This window comes from Pipra filicauda, unplaced genomic scaffold (assembly GCF_003945595.2).
Source record: "Pipra filicauda isolate LSUMZ 115617 unplaced genomic scaffold, ASM394559v2 scaffold56_size3634133_pilon, whole genome shotgun sequence".
NCBI classification, from domain to species: domain Eukaryota; kingdom Metazoa; phylum Chordata; class Aves; order Passeriformes; family Pipridae; genus Pipra; species Pipra filicauda.
The window spans coordinates 1,078,710-1,097,005 of NW_024104720.1; the positions used below are offsets into that span (position 1 = coordinate 1,078,710).

General features: G+C 37.7%; 1 protein-coding gene across 1 annotated transcript in view; it reads right to left on the reverse strand.

Moving 5' to 3' along the window:
* GABBR2 (gamma-aminobutyric acid type B receptor subunit 2) overlaps positions 1-18,296 on the reverse strand; it is a 471,821-nt gene that overhangs the window by 22,885 nt on the left and 430,640 nt on the right. Inside the window, exons 14-15 of the mRNA XM_027741022.2 lie at positions 17,717-17,827; positions 4,700-4,924 (exon numbers count right to left, since the gene is read on the reverse strand). Of these exons, the coding sequence (XP_027596823.1) occupies positions 4,700-4,924; positions 17,717-17,827 (336 nt within the window). The remainder of the gene's footprint in view (positions 1-4,699; positions 4,925-17,716; positions 17,828-18,296) is intronic.

Below are 18,296 nucleotides of genomic sequence, written 5' to 3' on the forward strand. Positions count from 1 at the left end.
AAGGAGGATAGAACCAGACTCTTCTCAGTGCTTTGCAATGAAAGGAAGGGAGGCAGAAGCTGAAAAAACAGAAATTTCACCTAAACATCAGAAAAAACCCTTTTCCTACTGTGAACATGGTCAAATGCTGGTATAGATGCTCAGAGGGGTTGGAAAGTGTTCCTCTCTGGAGATAACCAAGACCCAGTTCCTCAATTGCAATTACCCTGGGTATCCTACTGTAGCTGAGCCTTCCTTGAACCCCTGCGTATTCACTTCCACCTTCTTTATTTCTAATTAGGCTGGTTGTAATGACTGGCGTGCCCACACCAAAAACTACATGAAAATGAAGTTAAAGGTGAAGAATGGTAATAACAAGGCTTATTAACTTAGCAGGTAGAAGCATTACAATACAAAAATTCTGCAATTTGTTGTGGTCTAGGTTCAAACTGAATATAAGATTGAATCCTCTTCACCTGGAAGTTTATAGCTGAAAACTGGATGATTTGCAACAAGGACATATGATGCAATAAATTTATTCACGTGGTGAGGATTGTCCATGGGCAATGTTGTTGGCTTACACTGCACAAAGAATGAGGTTAAATGAGCATTTTTCTTTTTCCTTTTTTTTTTTTTTTTTTTTTTTTTTTTGTTCTTCAGGTCATAAAATCAGTGAAACTTATATCTTGCTGTCTTACATCTGTGCAGTTTCAATTTCAACCAAGGGTCAATTGTGAATAGACAAAAATTGCTACCAACACTGAAAATTAATGTTTTAATCCCTAGAACTGATTTTGCATTGCTGCTCTACAGGAAACTCGATCAGAATTAATGTGGTAATGCCATTGCAGCTAACAATGGTATGTACTCAGTGGGTGACTACAAGTGAACACAATGTTCTCTCTCCAAAAAGATAGAGTAGAAAAAATAAAAGGACATGGAAGTTTGATAAACATGGATAAACGTGGGACAATCACTTCATTAATATTAGGCTTTCTTCTTTTAAAGAAGTGAAGATTATGCTGAAAAATACTATAGACATGTCGGTCCTTAAAAAGATAATCAGATGTAGCAGTTAACTTCTAACAGGAAATATATGCATAACATGTTTCAATTCTGAAGGTCACTTCTACAAGATATCCTTGAACCCAGAAATCAATAATAGGTCTAAAAATGTTTGGACATTTTTTTATTGGATAACAAGAATGTCTACAATTACTGTCAGTAGGATGCAGTCTAATGTTATCAACATTTGTACCTTTAAATGAAGAGAGTGATGAGCATTTGTTCCCTGATCTGTCTTACTCCACTATGGGATTTTCTTCATGGTTTTTTTCTGAGGCACTTGGTACCAAATTAAATGGCAGTGGATGAAGTGGACATTTAACTGGAGAAGTATAGCAATTGCCATGTTAGATGTAAATAAGATTAGTAGAGCTGAGAAGAAGGAAGGGGAAAATGTCATGTTTCATTCCCTAATGTGTCTACATTGTTGAATAGTTGCCTATTCAGATTCATAAAAGGACTGTGGGGCAAAATTGAATTTCAGCACTGTTGACCCAGGGGACTGCTGAAGATTAGTTAAAAGGAATACACTTTACTTGGTATAGCAGAGAAGTAGTAGCACTCACCTGGCTCAAAACCACATTATTGCTTGTATCTGTCTGGTCAGATTTTAATAAATGAAAAAGCGCAGTCTTTCAAGTCTTCATTATCATCTCCTGTGCTCGACAAGCCATAGGCTTTAGCAATCTTCCTATGTCACCAAAATTGTACTAATTTAGGACATACTTGTTAAGGAGAGCGATTTGGTGCCTGTCTCACACTAACATCTCACCTAGACGTGCAAACTGGGTGGTGCCAGATACAATCTTTTGTGGGGTCCAGAAGGGCTATTGTGAAACCTGTGCTGAAGCAGGTTGCAGAAGAGGGCGCTTGCCAGCCATCCTGCTGTGACTGTGGCACAGAGCAGAGAGAAGAGACACAGGACAAAATATACGAGTGTAAGAATAAGAACTCTACAGCTGTGGAAGCACTCCATGGGCATTGGAAGTGCTGCGTTCCAGCCCTTGCTTCAACATTTTTTTTTGTATGTTATCCAACGACGAATTTTGTTGCAAAAATGCTAAGCATTTGAAAACCTGAGAATACATGGAAAGAGGTTAAATACTTCACACTAGATGGCTATGTTTCATATTTGTATTTTGAGGAAAAAAGAACTGAGAGAAAAAATAAGGGTAGGGTAATTGGGGTTTAAAAGAAGATCAGACGAAGGGGTTAAAAAAGGAAACAGAAAAGTAATTTCAGAGCCTGTGACAATGTAAGAGAAGGATGGGCAAAGGAGCATGAAAGCAAAAGGGCAAAGAGCTTGGACAGCATTAATGCTTCTCTTTGAAGAGAGTTCTGACATTCTATGGAGGTATTTTTGGCATCAGAGTTTTAATATGCATTTTCATACAGCTTACACACTTAAATCTTGCAGAATTTTGAAGTACACTCTGTTTGTGAATGTTCCCTTAATTTAGAATGAAGTTATGAATCTTCCCCAAGATCCAGAATAAAAATATGACTAGGCATGTCTACATATGGCTTTTTAATATTTGAGAAGGGAATTGCAGAACTTGTAAAGCCATCCTATTTAGTCAGTCCTGGAGGATGAATTACTTTGCTTTTTTTCAGATCAGAAATCAACTACTATTGCTAGTCTATGCCTCTAATTTCCTTCAGAGGGTACACTTCTATATGAATTTATTAGTTTTTTATTCTACACATATAGTTCTTGCCCCCCTCAGTAGATGGGATGCCACTTAGCACCAGAATCTACTGACTACAATTTGCTCAATACATTGAATGAACATTGTCCAGTAAAGAGCCACAAACTTTTTTGAAGCCACAAACTCATTTGAAAAACCTAAAAACAGATCTGAGAGGTGAAAGGACCTATATTTTGGCTCTTGCCTTGCAAACATTTTGGACATCCAACTGCATATGCATCTGATTTGGGGTGATAAGCTACATTTATGCAAGTCACTTAAAATTAATACAATTGCACATTTTACTTCAAAATATCAAATACATTCCCTAGCACTTAAGGCTTTGCTAGAGTAAGCTTACGTAAAAACCAGTTTTCCCTTCATTCAAGATTTGTCATATTCACATCTAAAGCTTAACTCTGCAAGGAAAATGGTCAAGTTCCAGCGCTCTGTGGGTAAGGGTCTTCTCAGTTCTTCCGACAAGGTGCAATGAAAGCACCCTTAGAGCCCAAAAGAGCAAAAAGAAATGAAAACATATGCCTTCCAGTCTGTGCCTCACTTAGTCCATTAATATACACATTAAAAAATATAAGTTCAGCACTTGCAGTATACATACAGATTTCCTCTTAAGTACTGAAAAAGCCTATTGTAGCACCATACTTGAATACTTAGAGATTTCAACACAGTTGACCTTACATAGTGCCAGTGAACTAAAATGATCTTATTGTTTTGTAGCTATAGAAACAGAGATCTTGATTATCTTGCTTAGGATATGTAGGAATCATAGAATATCCTGGGAAGGGACACACAAAGATCATTGAAGTCCAGCTTCTGGCCCTGCACCTCAAGAGTCACACCGTGTGCCTGTTCAAATGCTTCTTGCACTCTGTCAAGCTTGGTGCTGTGACCACTTCCCTGGAGGGCCTGTTCCTGTAGCAGTGAATCTGATGAGAAACTGGTTAAAACATGTTTCAAAATGGCTTTTTGTATTTTCTACAGTGTCACTGCCTCCCTCTTCCCAACACCCCCCTGTGAAGGGCTATTGTGTTCCATACAAGGTGCCCTGGGAAGGTGTCCTGAGGTGTTTCTCATTGGTCCTTGGTTAACCCCTTCCTATTGGCTGTTGACCCTTTACCTGATGGTTTTTTCTGTGTGACCCTGAACTTGTGATTGGTTCCCCTTTGACCCTCCTAAAAGCCTTATAAACCCCTTCCCAAAAATAAACTCTCTCTTGCCTCCTCTCCACGCCCGGTGTGCTGTCTCTGTGCCTGCCATGGAGCCACGTGGGTGCTGGGGGGAGGGGAGGGCACCTCTCCCCTCCAGGCTCGGGGCCTGAAAAACCCTGTCGCTGGAGTCCCCTTTCCCCGTCCCTCAAGACGTCGGAATGGTTCTTCAGATGGAGAAGGAACTAGAACTGGGCTCCCCCACGTCATGGGTGGGGAAAGGGATCCAGATGTTCCAGTGCCCAACTACCCTCTAGCTGAAGAACCTTTTCCTAATATCCAACCTAAAACTCTCCTGAGACAGCTTCATGCCATTCCTTTGAGTCCTATTGCTGGTCACCAGAGAGAAGAGAGAAGAAACATGGCGGAGTAGATAACAGGACCTGGCCCTCCTGAATCTCCACTTACAATTCTTTCCAAAAAGTTCCTGGAAGTTGGAAATAGAGACTATTCCATTGAAACTACAGAAAACAATGTTTGTTTCCCCAGTCACAGTTTCGGTAAAAATATAGGCATTAGAAACTCATGTACACACTCCTGTAACTTTGCATATTCCATTTACTCCAAAATCTCATGAAGCTTTGTTTTTCCCTCAGGGTCCAGAAACAAGAGTTTATAGATGGGCTTGATTAAGAATTCACACACATCCCCTGCACTTGGAAAGGCAATAAACATTTATATATTAAATCGTGATTACAAAACAGAAGGAAAAAATCCAGATCCATGCAAAACATATTCACCTACCTTAGGTACAAACACAAGGCAGAGAGTAATGGTACTGCAGAATATTATGACTAAAGCAACAATGCAGAACTGCACATTGGGTTGGTCTCGGGTAAGGAATGAAACAGCAGCACCAATGATGCACATTATCCCCACGTTGTATACACTCATTCCAATGTACTTGCTGTCATTCAAAGCAGGAATGCTGACATTTCGTGTCTCCCAGGCTAGGAAACACCCAAATAACTGAAATGTTAAAAGAGAGAGAAAAGATGATAATTATAAGAGGAACTGGCTGTCATCCAGAAAAAGCATTAATTTAAAACAGGTATGTTTTTTAACTTAACAAATGCAGGTGCTATTACAATACAGAGCTATACACCTACCTTTTATTCAGTATCTAATCACATATGTGATCTGTTTTGCTCACTAGGATAGATTCCTGCTCTCTCTCTCATGAGGGAAATGGGAAACTTGAATTAGTCATTATGGGAAAAAATTACTCTAAATGCTATGGCTATCTTTATTTTGTGCTTTTAGTAATTTTTAAAGACAGTTCTTCCTCTTTCTTTTCAAGGATTCCAATAAAGATGTAAAGTGCACTGTTCTTTCAGCTATTTTTAACAGCTGTTCTCAATATACACTTATCAATCCAGTCATTCATTATATGATTATCACCTACATTAATAAGCAGCAGTGCCAAGATGTGTCCCTATGGGACATAAACAACATAGAAAGTGTCACCCCAGTTGTTCAGATTGCAATTATAATGTCTTTTATTATAGTGGGAGTTGGTAATGGCCTTTCAATTGCAGTTGTCTAATGATTTCTGGCATAAAACATTCTTGTGGCAATTTTTTGTTTGCTTTTTTCTTTGGTGTATTTTTAAGTTTTAGCCCCTTTGTTATTTGCAATATGCTTTTGCAGTTCAGCAGGGGAAAGTCTTTAGTGGAAGGAAGCCATCTTCATCCCTTGACAAATAGGTTGGTCTGGGCTGAGCTGTTTTGAAGGATAGAAGAAATCCTTGTCTGTATTTCTACATCACATTTTTAAAGGATGACACCCTGATTAACTATGGAGAAGATTTCTATCTTCTCCTACTACTGTTCATTATTAATGAGATTTTTAGGGTTGCTGGTCATCCCTCACTCTCCTCCACTTCTCCCAGTATGAACAAATTCCCTTCCAAAAGCATTATTCTGGGAATACAGCCAATATACTTATGTGAGGACAGCACTTATTACAAATAATGGGGATTAATTTATAGCTGAGGCGGTTATAAAGCGATCTAAAATATCAATTATAATGGAAAAAAGATGGTTTGAAGAGTGTTGTGGGGGTTATGGTTTGGCCTATTCTCATTTATGATTGAGAACAGCATGGAAAATAGTTAAGTATCTTCCAGATGAAAAGAATGTATTTATTTATACAATAACTAAAGAAAGGGAGAGGTTCTTGCAGCAAGTGGGTTTCCTGAGAATGATGAACTATTGTAAGGGCTTAAGGATCACAGTTGCCTGTCTCAAGCACTGTTTAAGCCACAGAAGGACTTAGTCATGAGAAAAGCACAGAATGGAGCCACAGGATGGTGCTAAGTCCAGGCCCAGCAGAGACAGGATCTGGTTAGTACATCCTAGGTAATGTATCCAGACAAAAATTCCCACTGTGGCAGTGGGAAAAGAAGCAACTACTTGTACGAATATCCCCACATCACAGGTCAAACAAAGATCACCCCAAACCATGGGACAGAGGCCTCCATGTATACCTGAAACTCGGACTGTAAATTAAACCATCTTAATGGGAACTTGAGATAGGATAAAGGGGGTACTATTGTCTGAGTGTTATCTCAGGCCTATGGGGAGATAAACAAAGCATGGGAGAAGAATGCATCACTGATAACGGACACGAAGAATGCAGAATTTACACACCACAGAGAAAGCCAACTCAGCAACTGTGCTGAAATCTGCAGCAGGTAAAAGGTCACTCCAGCAGAGGGAGACCGTGACCACTGACTCACGGCCCACTGACCCAAGAAACCCACTGACTCAAAAGGAAAGAAAGAGTCAGCATGCAAATTAATTAGCATTAGAGAACTGTTTAGCCGATGAGCATTAATTCCTTTGTTTGCAAAAATGTGTAAATAGCAAAAAATTTTGAACGGCCTTGGGACCTCCAACACAGAGAATCCCAGGGTGAAGAAGGACCAAAAGGATGCCGCTGGATCCATGAGTGATGACTATCTTCTGCTTAATCTCTCTCTCTCTGTCTCTTTCTCTCTTCCTCCCTCCTCTCTTTTCTATGTTTTTTTGTCTTTATACCTCATATTTTATCTGACTATTGACTTTGGCATATGGTCTCATTTGCACCTTAATTCAGGCAGAGGCATCTCTCAATAATCAGATCTTAACAACTATAAATTTGAGAGCATTTTTTAAATTTTAATTACCCCTTTGGGTAAAATGCTTGCCTCAGGAAGAGAGATCTCCTTTTCTAGAAGTCACAGCTCATCTTTGAAACATGGATAGAAGATGAGAGTTTTCTGCAGCCTGTTGCCAGGGTAGTGGTGATTGCAGAGGTGCTCCTTGTTTGCCTGCTACAGATGCCTGCAGGGCTCCATGAGGTTGGTAAGATTTCTCCTCTGAGATAAAGCTTTCCCAAGGGAACATGATGCTTTGCTTTCTCCCCATCTGCCCTTCTTATTTTCCCCCTTCCTGAGGCTCAGACAATCTGCACAAATAAAAGATTCAGTTTTATGACTATAAAAATCCTGTAAATCCCCAAAATGGCTTGCTTGAGGAATGGGATGCAGACATTGGTTGTGAAAGGTTCAGATTTCTGTGATTCCTTGACAAGTTTTGAATATGAAACTTAGGAGCTTCAGTTAAAAACACAGACTCATAGTACCTAGTTCAGCTCCTCTTTACTCCTGGTACCTAAACTTTAAACATCAGTCTTCTCCAGATAAGTAAATTACATTTCAAATTATGCTTGGGGGCACCTAATTCTTGAGACTGCTGTAAATTTAAGGACTATTTGATATTTAAGGCTGCCTGCTGGGATTTGCAATGCAGCTGTCTCTCTTCCTATTGCTCCTAGAGGGTTCAGGCTGCTAAAGTCTTCTCAGACTGTCTACTGGCTTGGGCCTCACACAAAATGATGCTGGTGATGACCATTGCATATCTTCATGTTTGAAGAACACAGCACAGTGATGTGTCCAAGATGTGCTCCCCAGTCCCAGAGTAGAGGCTGGCTTCAGAAGGAGCTCTCAACTTCTTTCAGAGCTGTCAGATTTTACGTAGTCAGAAAGTGACTGTCTTAATTACTTGGGCATTTGCGTGGGATGTTAGTTCTGATCTCTGCTGGGAGTTTTGATTAAACAGTCTTTAGAGAAGGCGTGCATGAATACACATTGGGATAGAGGCAGGCAGCTCTTAGCAGTGCTAATGTGCTGGATTCAGAGAGGTGTAGGACATATTTGTCCCACTGCTTTATATCAGCCCACTTAGGCAGCTCCTTGCTGGCAGTTACAATTCCCATCCTGAGGCTTCTGATGGACCCTGTGAATCACAGAAGGAGTTTGAACAACTCAGGGCTACGCATTCTCCTATAGAAAGCAGTGGTCTAAAAGTTAAGGGTATAACAGTCTACTGTCAAGTCTAATGGCCTAATTTAAGTCCCTTTGGGGATCTCAACCAATGACTTATAAAGTATGTAACTGGAAAGGCTTTCTATATTTTTAGTCATGAACTTAAAGCCTTTTTCCACTTTGATCTTCTAAATACACATCTTACCGATATAGAAAGTGTCATAAAATGTTGTTTTGGATTTTCTCAGAAGGTATGGACTGCTGTACAGGCAAGAGATTGGTTTGTTTCATTTTTGTTTGAGGGTAGGCAGCTTCTATTTGACACTACATTGATGTAAAGTATTAACTTTGTAGTAGCTGGTATGGTAGTTTAGGCTGTGTTGTCAGTGCACCTGAAAAGGGTATGAGACAATGATTGTATAAATTTGGGGAAAACAGTACCTGAAGACCACATAGTCTGAAGGATTATATTGTGAATACACTGTGACTAATGATAGAATACTGCTCACTAAGAGAAATCTGTATTAAAATCTCAGAGGAATAACAGAACTATGGCGAATACAATACCTGTGTTTATAGAGTTTAACAGGAAAACTTTAATTTTAAAAAATCTTGTACTAACCAAATTGTGATAGCTGGGGGTATAATAAAAGTGTTTGCAGTTGATGTATTGGTAAACATTTAACACTGTCTTTTAAAACTCTACTAGCTAATTAATTTTAAAGCTTGTTCACGGGAATTACTGTTAAAGACAATAACGATTGCCTACTGATGCACAACATATATTGATACAACCAAGTGCCTAATTTGATATTGGACTGCATAGACTGTCAGATGACAAGCAGGAAATTATTTATCCTTCTCCATTCCCTCTTGCCCTGTACTGCCCTTAAACCATTTTTTATATGTTTCATTTCAAAGTCATGTCAGCTTTTACTTTGAGTGTGGGTTATGAGCAGTATTGGGAAAAGAAAGATAAAGAAAGAAAATTATACTGAGGATATCAGACAGGAGCAGAGAAATACCAAAGGAAAAGTCTCCAGTGTTGCCAGAAGTCAAGCTTGCCAATAACTAGTGGATATGGTTTTAGAAAGATTATATATTGGACCGGGCTGCAGCTAATTGCTGTACTGTAGTAGCACTTATAGTGCTCACTTGTGCATCATAGCCTTGCTATGTCACATGAAAGAATAAAACCAAGCCTTTACTACAAAGATTTTACATCTGGCGATTTTTGCTTGGTTTGGTTTTTGTTTGGGGCTTTTTGGGGGGGAGAATTGTCTTTTTTTTTTCCCTTAGCTAGGTTACCGTGAGATTTTTCCTTGTGTCTCTCCTAAAGACAAGGGTAGTTCTGGACTGTGGCCTGTAAAGAGGTCTCAGTCTGAAGTAACTGTGAAGCTGGACTTGTGGATTTCCCCACTTATGTTCAGTCATTAAATCCAGATCATCACAGACATAGGCACAATGGCTGCAGATATTTTTCAATGAGATTTTTCAAAACAAAAAAAAAGAGATTTTTGGTTTTCATGTTTTCACTGGAGAATTGGGCAGTAAAAAAATATTGAGCATTTTCCAGGAAGATGCATAGAAAAGGGATTTTTTTTTAATTAACGTCACAATAAGTAAGATTAGAAAACTGAAAGACAAACTATGGCCTTGTAGGTGTCTTACCTTCACAATTAGTACAATCTGATGTTAAACCATTGCTCACTCCCCTGATCTGGTATGAGTCAGCTGTGTATTTAGTTCATTTTCACAGAGCTGCTCTAGATAGACATTACTAAAAGGAAGCTTAATATTTCTACTGATCATTAGGACAACAACTAAATATTGTTTTTAATTGCAAGATATGATATTTAGCTATTCAGCTGAAGGACTTTGTCTTCTCAAAGGTCTTGGCAAAACCCTTTATGCCCAGTGCAAGATGGAAAGGCAGTTGCACAAAGCTGTGAACACTAATAGGCGCCCAGATAAAATTTTTCACTTTACACTCCAGCCTCCAAATCAAAGGGTCAATAAATTATTTTCCCTTCTTTCCATTCAGACTATATTTGACTTTCTATTATGAAAATTCTGCTTAGTCATTAAACACATTATGATAACTAAGTTGAAACAAATACACAATTGGTTATTAGCAAACATCCATTTGGAATAGCTTTATATTTTCTCTGGCATGAGATCACCACAAACAATCATAACACTGTAAAGAACTGAAGCACGTCTCGTCAAAACCAGTGTGTGCTACAGTTCAAGTCTTTCTGCTATACAAATATTGATGTCAAGAGACATGTAAGGGAATACTGCACTATCTGCAACATTTCAAAAACATATTTGAAATTTCCTTATGGCCATAGCAGGGAAAAATTTATCGAACAAAACCATATGAAAACATGGGGTTTTGGATACTAAAATAGTGTCAATGTTTTATTAAAGATATAATATCTGGTACCACTATAAATTATACCAGAAAGCTTAACTATGTTCTTCTCTAGTCATTGTAAGATGGGACAGATGGCTTACTGCTAAACCCATCATAAATTTGAGCTGGAATTATGAAAATTGGGAAGGGGGGCAGTCCCTTCTTCCAAGTACTCTTTTTGATCATGAAGGGAATTAGGAAAGAATGCAAGTAAATGTGTTAAAAATCAAAGGTATTTTTAGAAAATAATTAGGAATTTTAACTTTTGAAAACTATTCAATTTTTATACACATCAAAATTATTAATTTGCTAAAGAGATTAATTAACAATACTGTTGACATAGTATCATAAGATAATTTGGAGAGACTTGAGGAAATTATCTAGTGCAAGCTCCTTCGCAAAAAGCAGGCTCAGATGTGAGATCAGACTACGCTGCTTATAGCTTTATCCATCCTGGTCTTGAAATCTTCCAAGGACAAAGGGTGATCAGCCTCTCTGGGGAACCTGTTCCACTGCTTCACTTTCCTCAGAGCAAAAAAAAAACCAACTCTTTATATCCAGCCTTCACTGAGTAAATATAGTAAAAGAGTAAAAAGGAAGAGCATGTGTTGCACACCACAGCTATATGATTCATAAGCAGCTCCTGAGCTAGACATATAGAGAGGGCATAAGTACCTGAAGCAGTAGTAAGAAGCTACATCCAGCATCCAGCAAGGACAATCAGTCCATCCCCATTTGTAGGTACCTAAATGCTACTAGTGACTGAGTTTCTGCTGAGTATTTGATTACTGGTGCCTCTCACACAACCAGCCTCTGCTGGAGTTCAGAGAAGCTAGTGAGGACCTTCTACCCCCAGCAAAACACTCTGCCCTCCTGCCTACCACAGCAAGACATGGAGTGCTAACCAAAGACTGGGCCACTGGGCACCGACTGCAGCCCAAGGTCTAAATCATGGTATCTAACTCCTGTTTTGTAAATCTACTTCCAGATGCATGAAAAAAATGGAAAAGTAATGTTTATGGATTAGCCACCAAAGCAAAGGAATCTATTAGAAGAGAAAACAGGGGAAGCAACAGGAATATTTACAAACAGCAAGTAAAAAATGTTTGGGTATGTGTGTAAACAATCTGCCCTAAACTTCATGGGTAAAAAAGCTTTTCTTACCTTAAAAATTGTTTTGGTGTTGTGGAATGCAAAACAAATAAGCAATAAAATTGGCCAAAGTCTAGACAGAATGTAACAAAGGTTAAAAAGAGGAAATTAATAATAATGTTTATGAATTAAAGGTCTAAAATAGAGATAGTGGAAAGGGTAGTTAGATATATAATAGTAAATTAGTAGCTAGCAGCATTAACAGAATTCATAAGGATTCCTAAAAATGTATGTGGAGAAAAAGGAATTGTAATAATGATTCATTCCTTGGAAGATCACAAATTCAATAGTAATGATGAATGATAAGATATGCTTAACAAGTGTTTTTATCCTATATTTACATAGAGATGGAACAATCCACTCCCATCTTGCCAAAACAGAGGACTCATTGAAAACCCTGTCAAGGCAAGCTGCTGTAATCACCGAGATCTGGGAACTTACATGCAGGAGTTTTAAGAATTGATTTAGAAGGTGTCTGAACTGGGCTTAATTGTTGATATTTATTGGAATTCTGGCAAAGCTCCAGTTAAGATACAAAGACGCCATATGGGAAAAGAGAAAGTGGAACATCTTCAGTGATTACAGAGCTATTACTATAATTTCTATCCTAAGCAAATTAATAAAATGGTTGACACATGAACTCAGGCAATAAGTGAAAAAAAAAAAGTGATAAGAATATAATTCAACGTGTTATTATTTTTTTCAATGAGATTGCAAAACTGAATAGAGTCAATCACATTCACGCAGCTTACTTGGATTTCTCAGTACTGTTTGTCTTAATACTGCACGGTATTGTTATTTAAAAATAGAATGTTATAAAATCAATACAACAAATTTAAACTGATTGAAATCTACATAATTGATCTCAACATATAACTATTAACAAGAAGCCACTCAAAAAGATAATGATAGGTTTCTAAAAATTCCTAACCTAAGCTGTCCCATAGATGTACATTGACTTGAAGGAGACTATAATATCACAGCTGAAAACGATGCAGAGGAAGAAGAGGAGGAGCAACTCATAGATGTCATTTTCAATAAAGAGCAAGATTTTTGGAAAAATCACGGAAATTTGGCCAAATGCAGGGAAGTTTGCCTAGAAATAAAGGCACCAAGTCATTTTAGAGAAAGAGGGATAAAATATATGCAAGACCACCAAGGTTCAAGGTTTGGAAGTAAGAGAAATTCAACTTATCGATTAGAGAGCCTCAGAAAACAGAAGATTCTTTCAGACTTGAAACTAAGATTGAACATTATCCCAAGGATATATTTTAGTTGAATTAATACTTTTTTTGGCTTCACAAATCAACTACGGAGTTGTGTTGTGCAGTATATCAACTATAGCAGCCACTGGAATTTTTGAATAGGAATCATTAGAAGAAATTAAATTTCTTATTTTTAGTGACCTTTATCAAGTCCCATGATGCATATGCATTATTTTTTTCCTTACCTGAAATTCTGATACTTTCATCCTAAGCAAGGTTAGCTAAGGATGATACGTTAAAAACACTGTATGAGAAGTGGTCAGTATTATTATGGCTTAAAAACGCCTCAATTAACACTTACAGGGAAACAGTAGGATTTGATACAGAGAGTAACAGTCAAGCCGAAAACACACCTTTGCCGCAAAAGCCTGTTTCTCAGTGGCTTAATAACATACCTGTAATAATTTGTCAGGGACAGAATAAAACTTCCAACGTATGTACACCTTGAGCCTAATGTTAATTAAAAGCATTATCAGGAAGAGAGGAATCAAATAGTAGACAAGACTAGTTTGTGTGATTAATAAGCAAAGAATTATAGAGGAGTCTAATCCGGTATTGTTCTGGCTGAGATCAGAAAAATAACTCATATCCCTCAGAAATATGTTAGTGCACTCACTAACAACACAGAAGTCATGCAGTTAGAAGCAAGGCAATTGAAGAATTGTGAATCTGACTTTTAAAGTTTGCTTACTTTAATATAGAGGGATCTGGTGCATCCTGGAGAGTAATGCCTTCCCTTATTTTGCTTTCCCTTGCCTTCCCTGCCCTTTCCTGCCCTTCTGTGCTCTGCCCTACCCTGAGTGATTTATTCACTGTATCAGTGCATTTAAAACATCAAAATGGACAGTATTGCTTCATACTTCAAAAGAAAAGTTTTTTTTAGGTTAACCCAGTTTTTTGAATTCCCATTTTGAGACAAGAAGTCATGGTAAATAATTTTGGCCCAAGCATATCATTAAGCCATTTCATCTTAAATATTGCTTTGCTAATTGTAATGAGCAATACTAGATGTTTAGTATATAGCAAGTTAAATTAGATATAAATATTTCATTATTACAAACCACAAAATTTTGTATCAGGTAAACTTTTATAAAATGATACAGTAACATAGAGGTTCTGTTTTTTTTTCTGAAGACAAATTATGTGTGGCATACAGAAACATCTTTGGGGATGAGATAAAACATGGAATCCCATAAGTATGGGGGAATTTGAGAAGACTAATAAATTGGTCATTAAGAAGACTTACACAATGGTAAAGGCAAGATTTAGGATGATCTCCTTCCTATTATTCTCTAGTCACCAGTCCTGAGGAATATGAATCCAATAACTGAGAAGTCTTCATGCAGTTAGTAAGCAATTCCTCATCTCCCCTCAAAGGCAATTGAAGAATTGTGAATCTGACTTTTAAAGTTTGCTTACTTTAATATAGAGGGATCTGGTGCATCCTGGAGAGTAATGCCTTCCCTTATTTTGCTTTCCCTTGCCTTCCCTGCCCTTTCCTGCCCTTCTGTGCTCTGCCCTACCCTGAGTGATTTATTCACTGTATCAGTGCATTTAAAACATCAAAATGGACAGTATTGCTTCATACTTCAAAAGAAAAGTTTTTTTTAGGTTAACCCAGTTTTTTGAATTCCCATTTTGAGACAAGAAGTCATGGTAAATAATTTTGGCCCAAGCATATCATTAAGCCATTTCATCTTAAATATTGCTTTGCTAATTGTAATGAGCAATACTAGATGTTTAGTATATAGCAAGTTAAATTAGATATAAATATTTCATTATTACAAACCACAAAATTTTGTATCAGGTAAACTTTTATAAAATGATACAGTAACATAGAGGTTCTGTTTTTTTTTCTGAAGACAAATTATGTGTGGCATACAGAAACATCTTTGGGGATGAGATAAAACGCATCAATTCTCTTGTCCTCATGTCACTCACCATCACAATTATTTAAATGACTCAGATGAATATATTCCTTTTTCTTATGTAGTGATTTGTGTGATAAGAGGGCAATGGAGTAATAAAAAGTGTATATTTCACTGCTGGTTATCAAACAGTTTGCGCCTGAAATAAGTATAGCGAGTAATGGCATTTGCAAAATAAGTTGCAAATGATGCTTGCAGACTTAAAGAGAGTCAAATACCTTGTAGAAAATAGTCCAACAAATATGTTGACAAATGAATCTAGGGCGACAGACTAGTGAGAACCAATGCAGTTTGGTTATTGTCTAACACAACTCAAACTTGAAACATCAAAGAAAATTGCCTGAGAATGTAAATTAAAAATTTATGCTGCTATTTTCCCTTCCTAATTTTTAATCGAAAACATTAATGAAGTTATTTTTATAAAAACCCACCAAAAACCCAAATCCAAACCAATCCAAACAGAAACCCTTCTACCATTTGTTTGAGTCCTTGAGTACTTTTAAAGCAGTTTTAATTTGATTTGTCTATTTACACGACCTTAGGAAAATTAAGCATATTTACTTGGTTACTTTTCAAACATATTCACAGACAAAAATGCCTTAAGCAATTGTGTAAGAAACACTGTTAAATTCTAACTGGAAAAATGCAAAATGAACTGCTTAAAATTTCTATACAAGGGGATTGGAAAGTAACAGAAGCAGGAAAACTTTTTTACTTTTTACAAATTATCTAAGACAAATCTTGTAAAATTAAACTTGCCCTCCTAAGTTAAGGGCAGATATGTCAAACCATAAGTAAAGTAGTATACTAGAAAAAGGATGAAAAGTTAAGAACTTCATCCCTGAAGATAAACCCAATAGATACAAACAGACCAAAGAGATACCAGCACAAAGTATGCAAATATTGTAATAAAGTCAAATAACTTGCCAGCAACTGAGTACTAAAGCTATGCTTTCCAGTCTAACTATGCCTCTGGAAGATTTGTCTTAAAAAAGAGACAAAATCAGAAACTGGCACTATTCAGACTAGAAAGAATCAAACAAAGAAATATAAGTAGGAATTTCAGAAGCTCCCAGCTCCACAAAAGTCTTTGTAGAGGGGTACAACAGCTTTGACAGCCTGAAGGAGCCCTCGCTCCCTTTTGTTTGCAGCAATCTGTTTTGAGCTGGACTAGTTCCTTGGTGTGCAAAGGAACATGTAATGTTCAGGTACAATTTTGGGTTGTGTGCTGCGTTTTTTGCATAAAGAATAATGTTTTATGCCAATGGACAGTTATATCTTACTGTAAAGCTGTGGCCCCAGTGCTGGTCAATGTCATGGCTCCTAACTTCTGGTTCCTTGCCTTCAAGACACATACCCCTCAATTCTGTGCTACATGCTGAGGCTACTGTGAATCTAGAGCCACTCAGAGCTGCCCAGTAACACATGCTGAGGTGTGGAATCTATGCTAATTCCTGATCCCTTTGGAGGGATCAAGTATGTCCTACCTCTTGATTTCACAGCCTGCTTGGACATTCTCTGAAAAAGAAGAATCTACACCTAAAGTTGGTTTTTAAAAAAAGTAATTATTAAATGGAAATATGAGAAGGATTCCTTTTGGCTAGTAGCTCCAGGATCAGAGCTCTCACCTGGGAGCTGCAAGTACTTGGTGCTAGTGCCTTTTTTGCCTGAAAGCTCACCCCAGCAGACCAGTCTGATGACAAAACACCTGTTCAGAATTTATCCCTCCCTGTTGAACCTTATATTGGATATTTAAAGAGCTTTCAGCCTGAAAAAAGCAGCATGAAAAGAAGCAGGACTCAACAGAGCAGTTATTCACAGTGGAGAAGGAAGAGGAGGAGTCCAGGCACCAGCAGCTCTGTCTCCCTGGCTTAGCCCTGGGCAGCAGCACCAACCATGCCAAGTGGAAGCGGCTGATCCAGTCTTTCATGGATGTCCTAATGAACCAGTACGCTACAAATTCACAGAACAGATTGAATCCTTCGGGCAGTGTAGACTAATGTTTATCTAGGCTTAGGATCCAGATGGGGCTCAACTCAAGATAGGTGTTCTGCTGGTCAGTGCTGTCAAAATCAGATATTTTCAAAACCTTCAGGCTTGGGAGCTTTTAATCACTAATAGTCATCTTTACAATTTCTCTCTCTCTTTTTTTTTTTTTTTTTTTTTAATTAACTATCAAGCTTCAAGGTTCCTGGTTCCTGAGGTCTGTTTTAATAACTAAACCTTTTTGTGGAGATGGGCCTCAGTGATAAAAGGGTTATTTTCATTCAGGCCCCAAATTAATCTTGTATCTTGTGACTATTCCTGAAGGACATTTTCAACTCAGAGGCAAACATCTAGAACAACCTCATCCTACTTTTTTGGAGAACCTACAGGAATTCAGATGATTTGGCCTCTTTATTTATAAAGTTGCCTCATTTATAGACCCATCTTTTCATTATTGAATTTCTTGGTTCATGGTACATTTATGGTATTCCGCTTAAGTGCTATTAATATCTTATTTATTTTAGGCATGTATATATCCACATATTATTGCCCAATGAACTTTAGACCAGATCTGATTATAAAAGCTGTACTCAATGCAGTCTTAACTCACTCCCAACCATCAGGAAAGTAAACATAATTCAGTTCATGCCCATCATAAATAACAGCTTGAAATCCGTGTTGTACAGAAAAAGCTATGCTTACCATCAGCAGCCCTTTATAAGCGTAGACAATCCCAAGCCAAATTGTCATGTGGGTGTTTTCGCAGTGCTCCAAGATTGGTCGGATGGAGATATCTCTGCCTGCAGGGTCCGGCTGCAAAAATAAAATATGAAATATTTGGATTCAGATTCCCTTTGCATTCACACCTCAGTGGATCTTAAATCTATTTTCAGTTGATTGAGGATGTGTAGAATACAGAGTGGACAACTTTAAAATAACTTGTGATGAGTGCAGACCCCTGAACCTGCAGAGAAATACGGTGAAAAACAAGGATCTGAGGAAACAGTTGCATGACAGCTACCACATGGTGAGGTCACATCTACTGCAAAACAGAAAGAAAATGTCTGAAGTCACTCTGTATTTAACACTGTCAGTCACATTTATCAGCTTTAGGACGTCTAATTTTTCTACAAGGCAAACAGCTTGAAAGCATAGGAATGAAAATGAATGTATTTAAATTCATCTTTCCTTTCACCTGTGGTTCTTGTGTCACTGGCGAATGACTGATAAACAATGTATGAAACATTGCTGTGTTTCAGGTGTTTTTTCATTGATAACCATG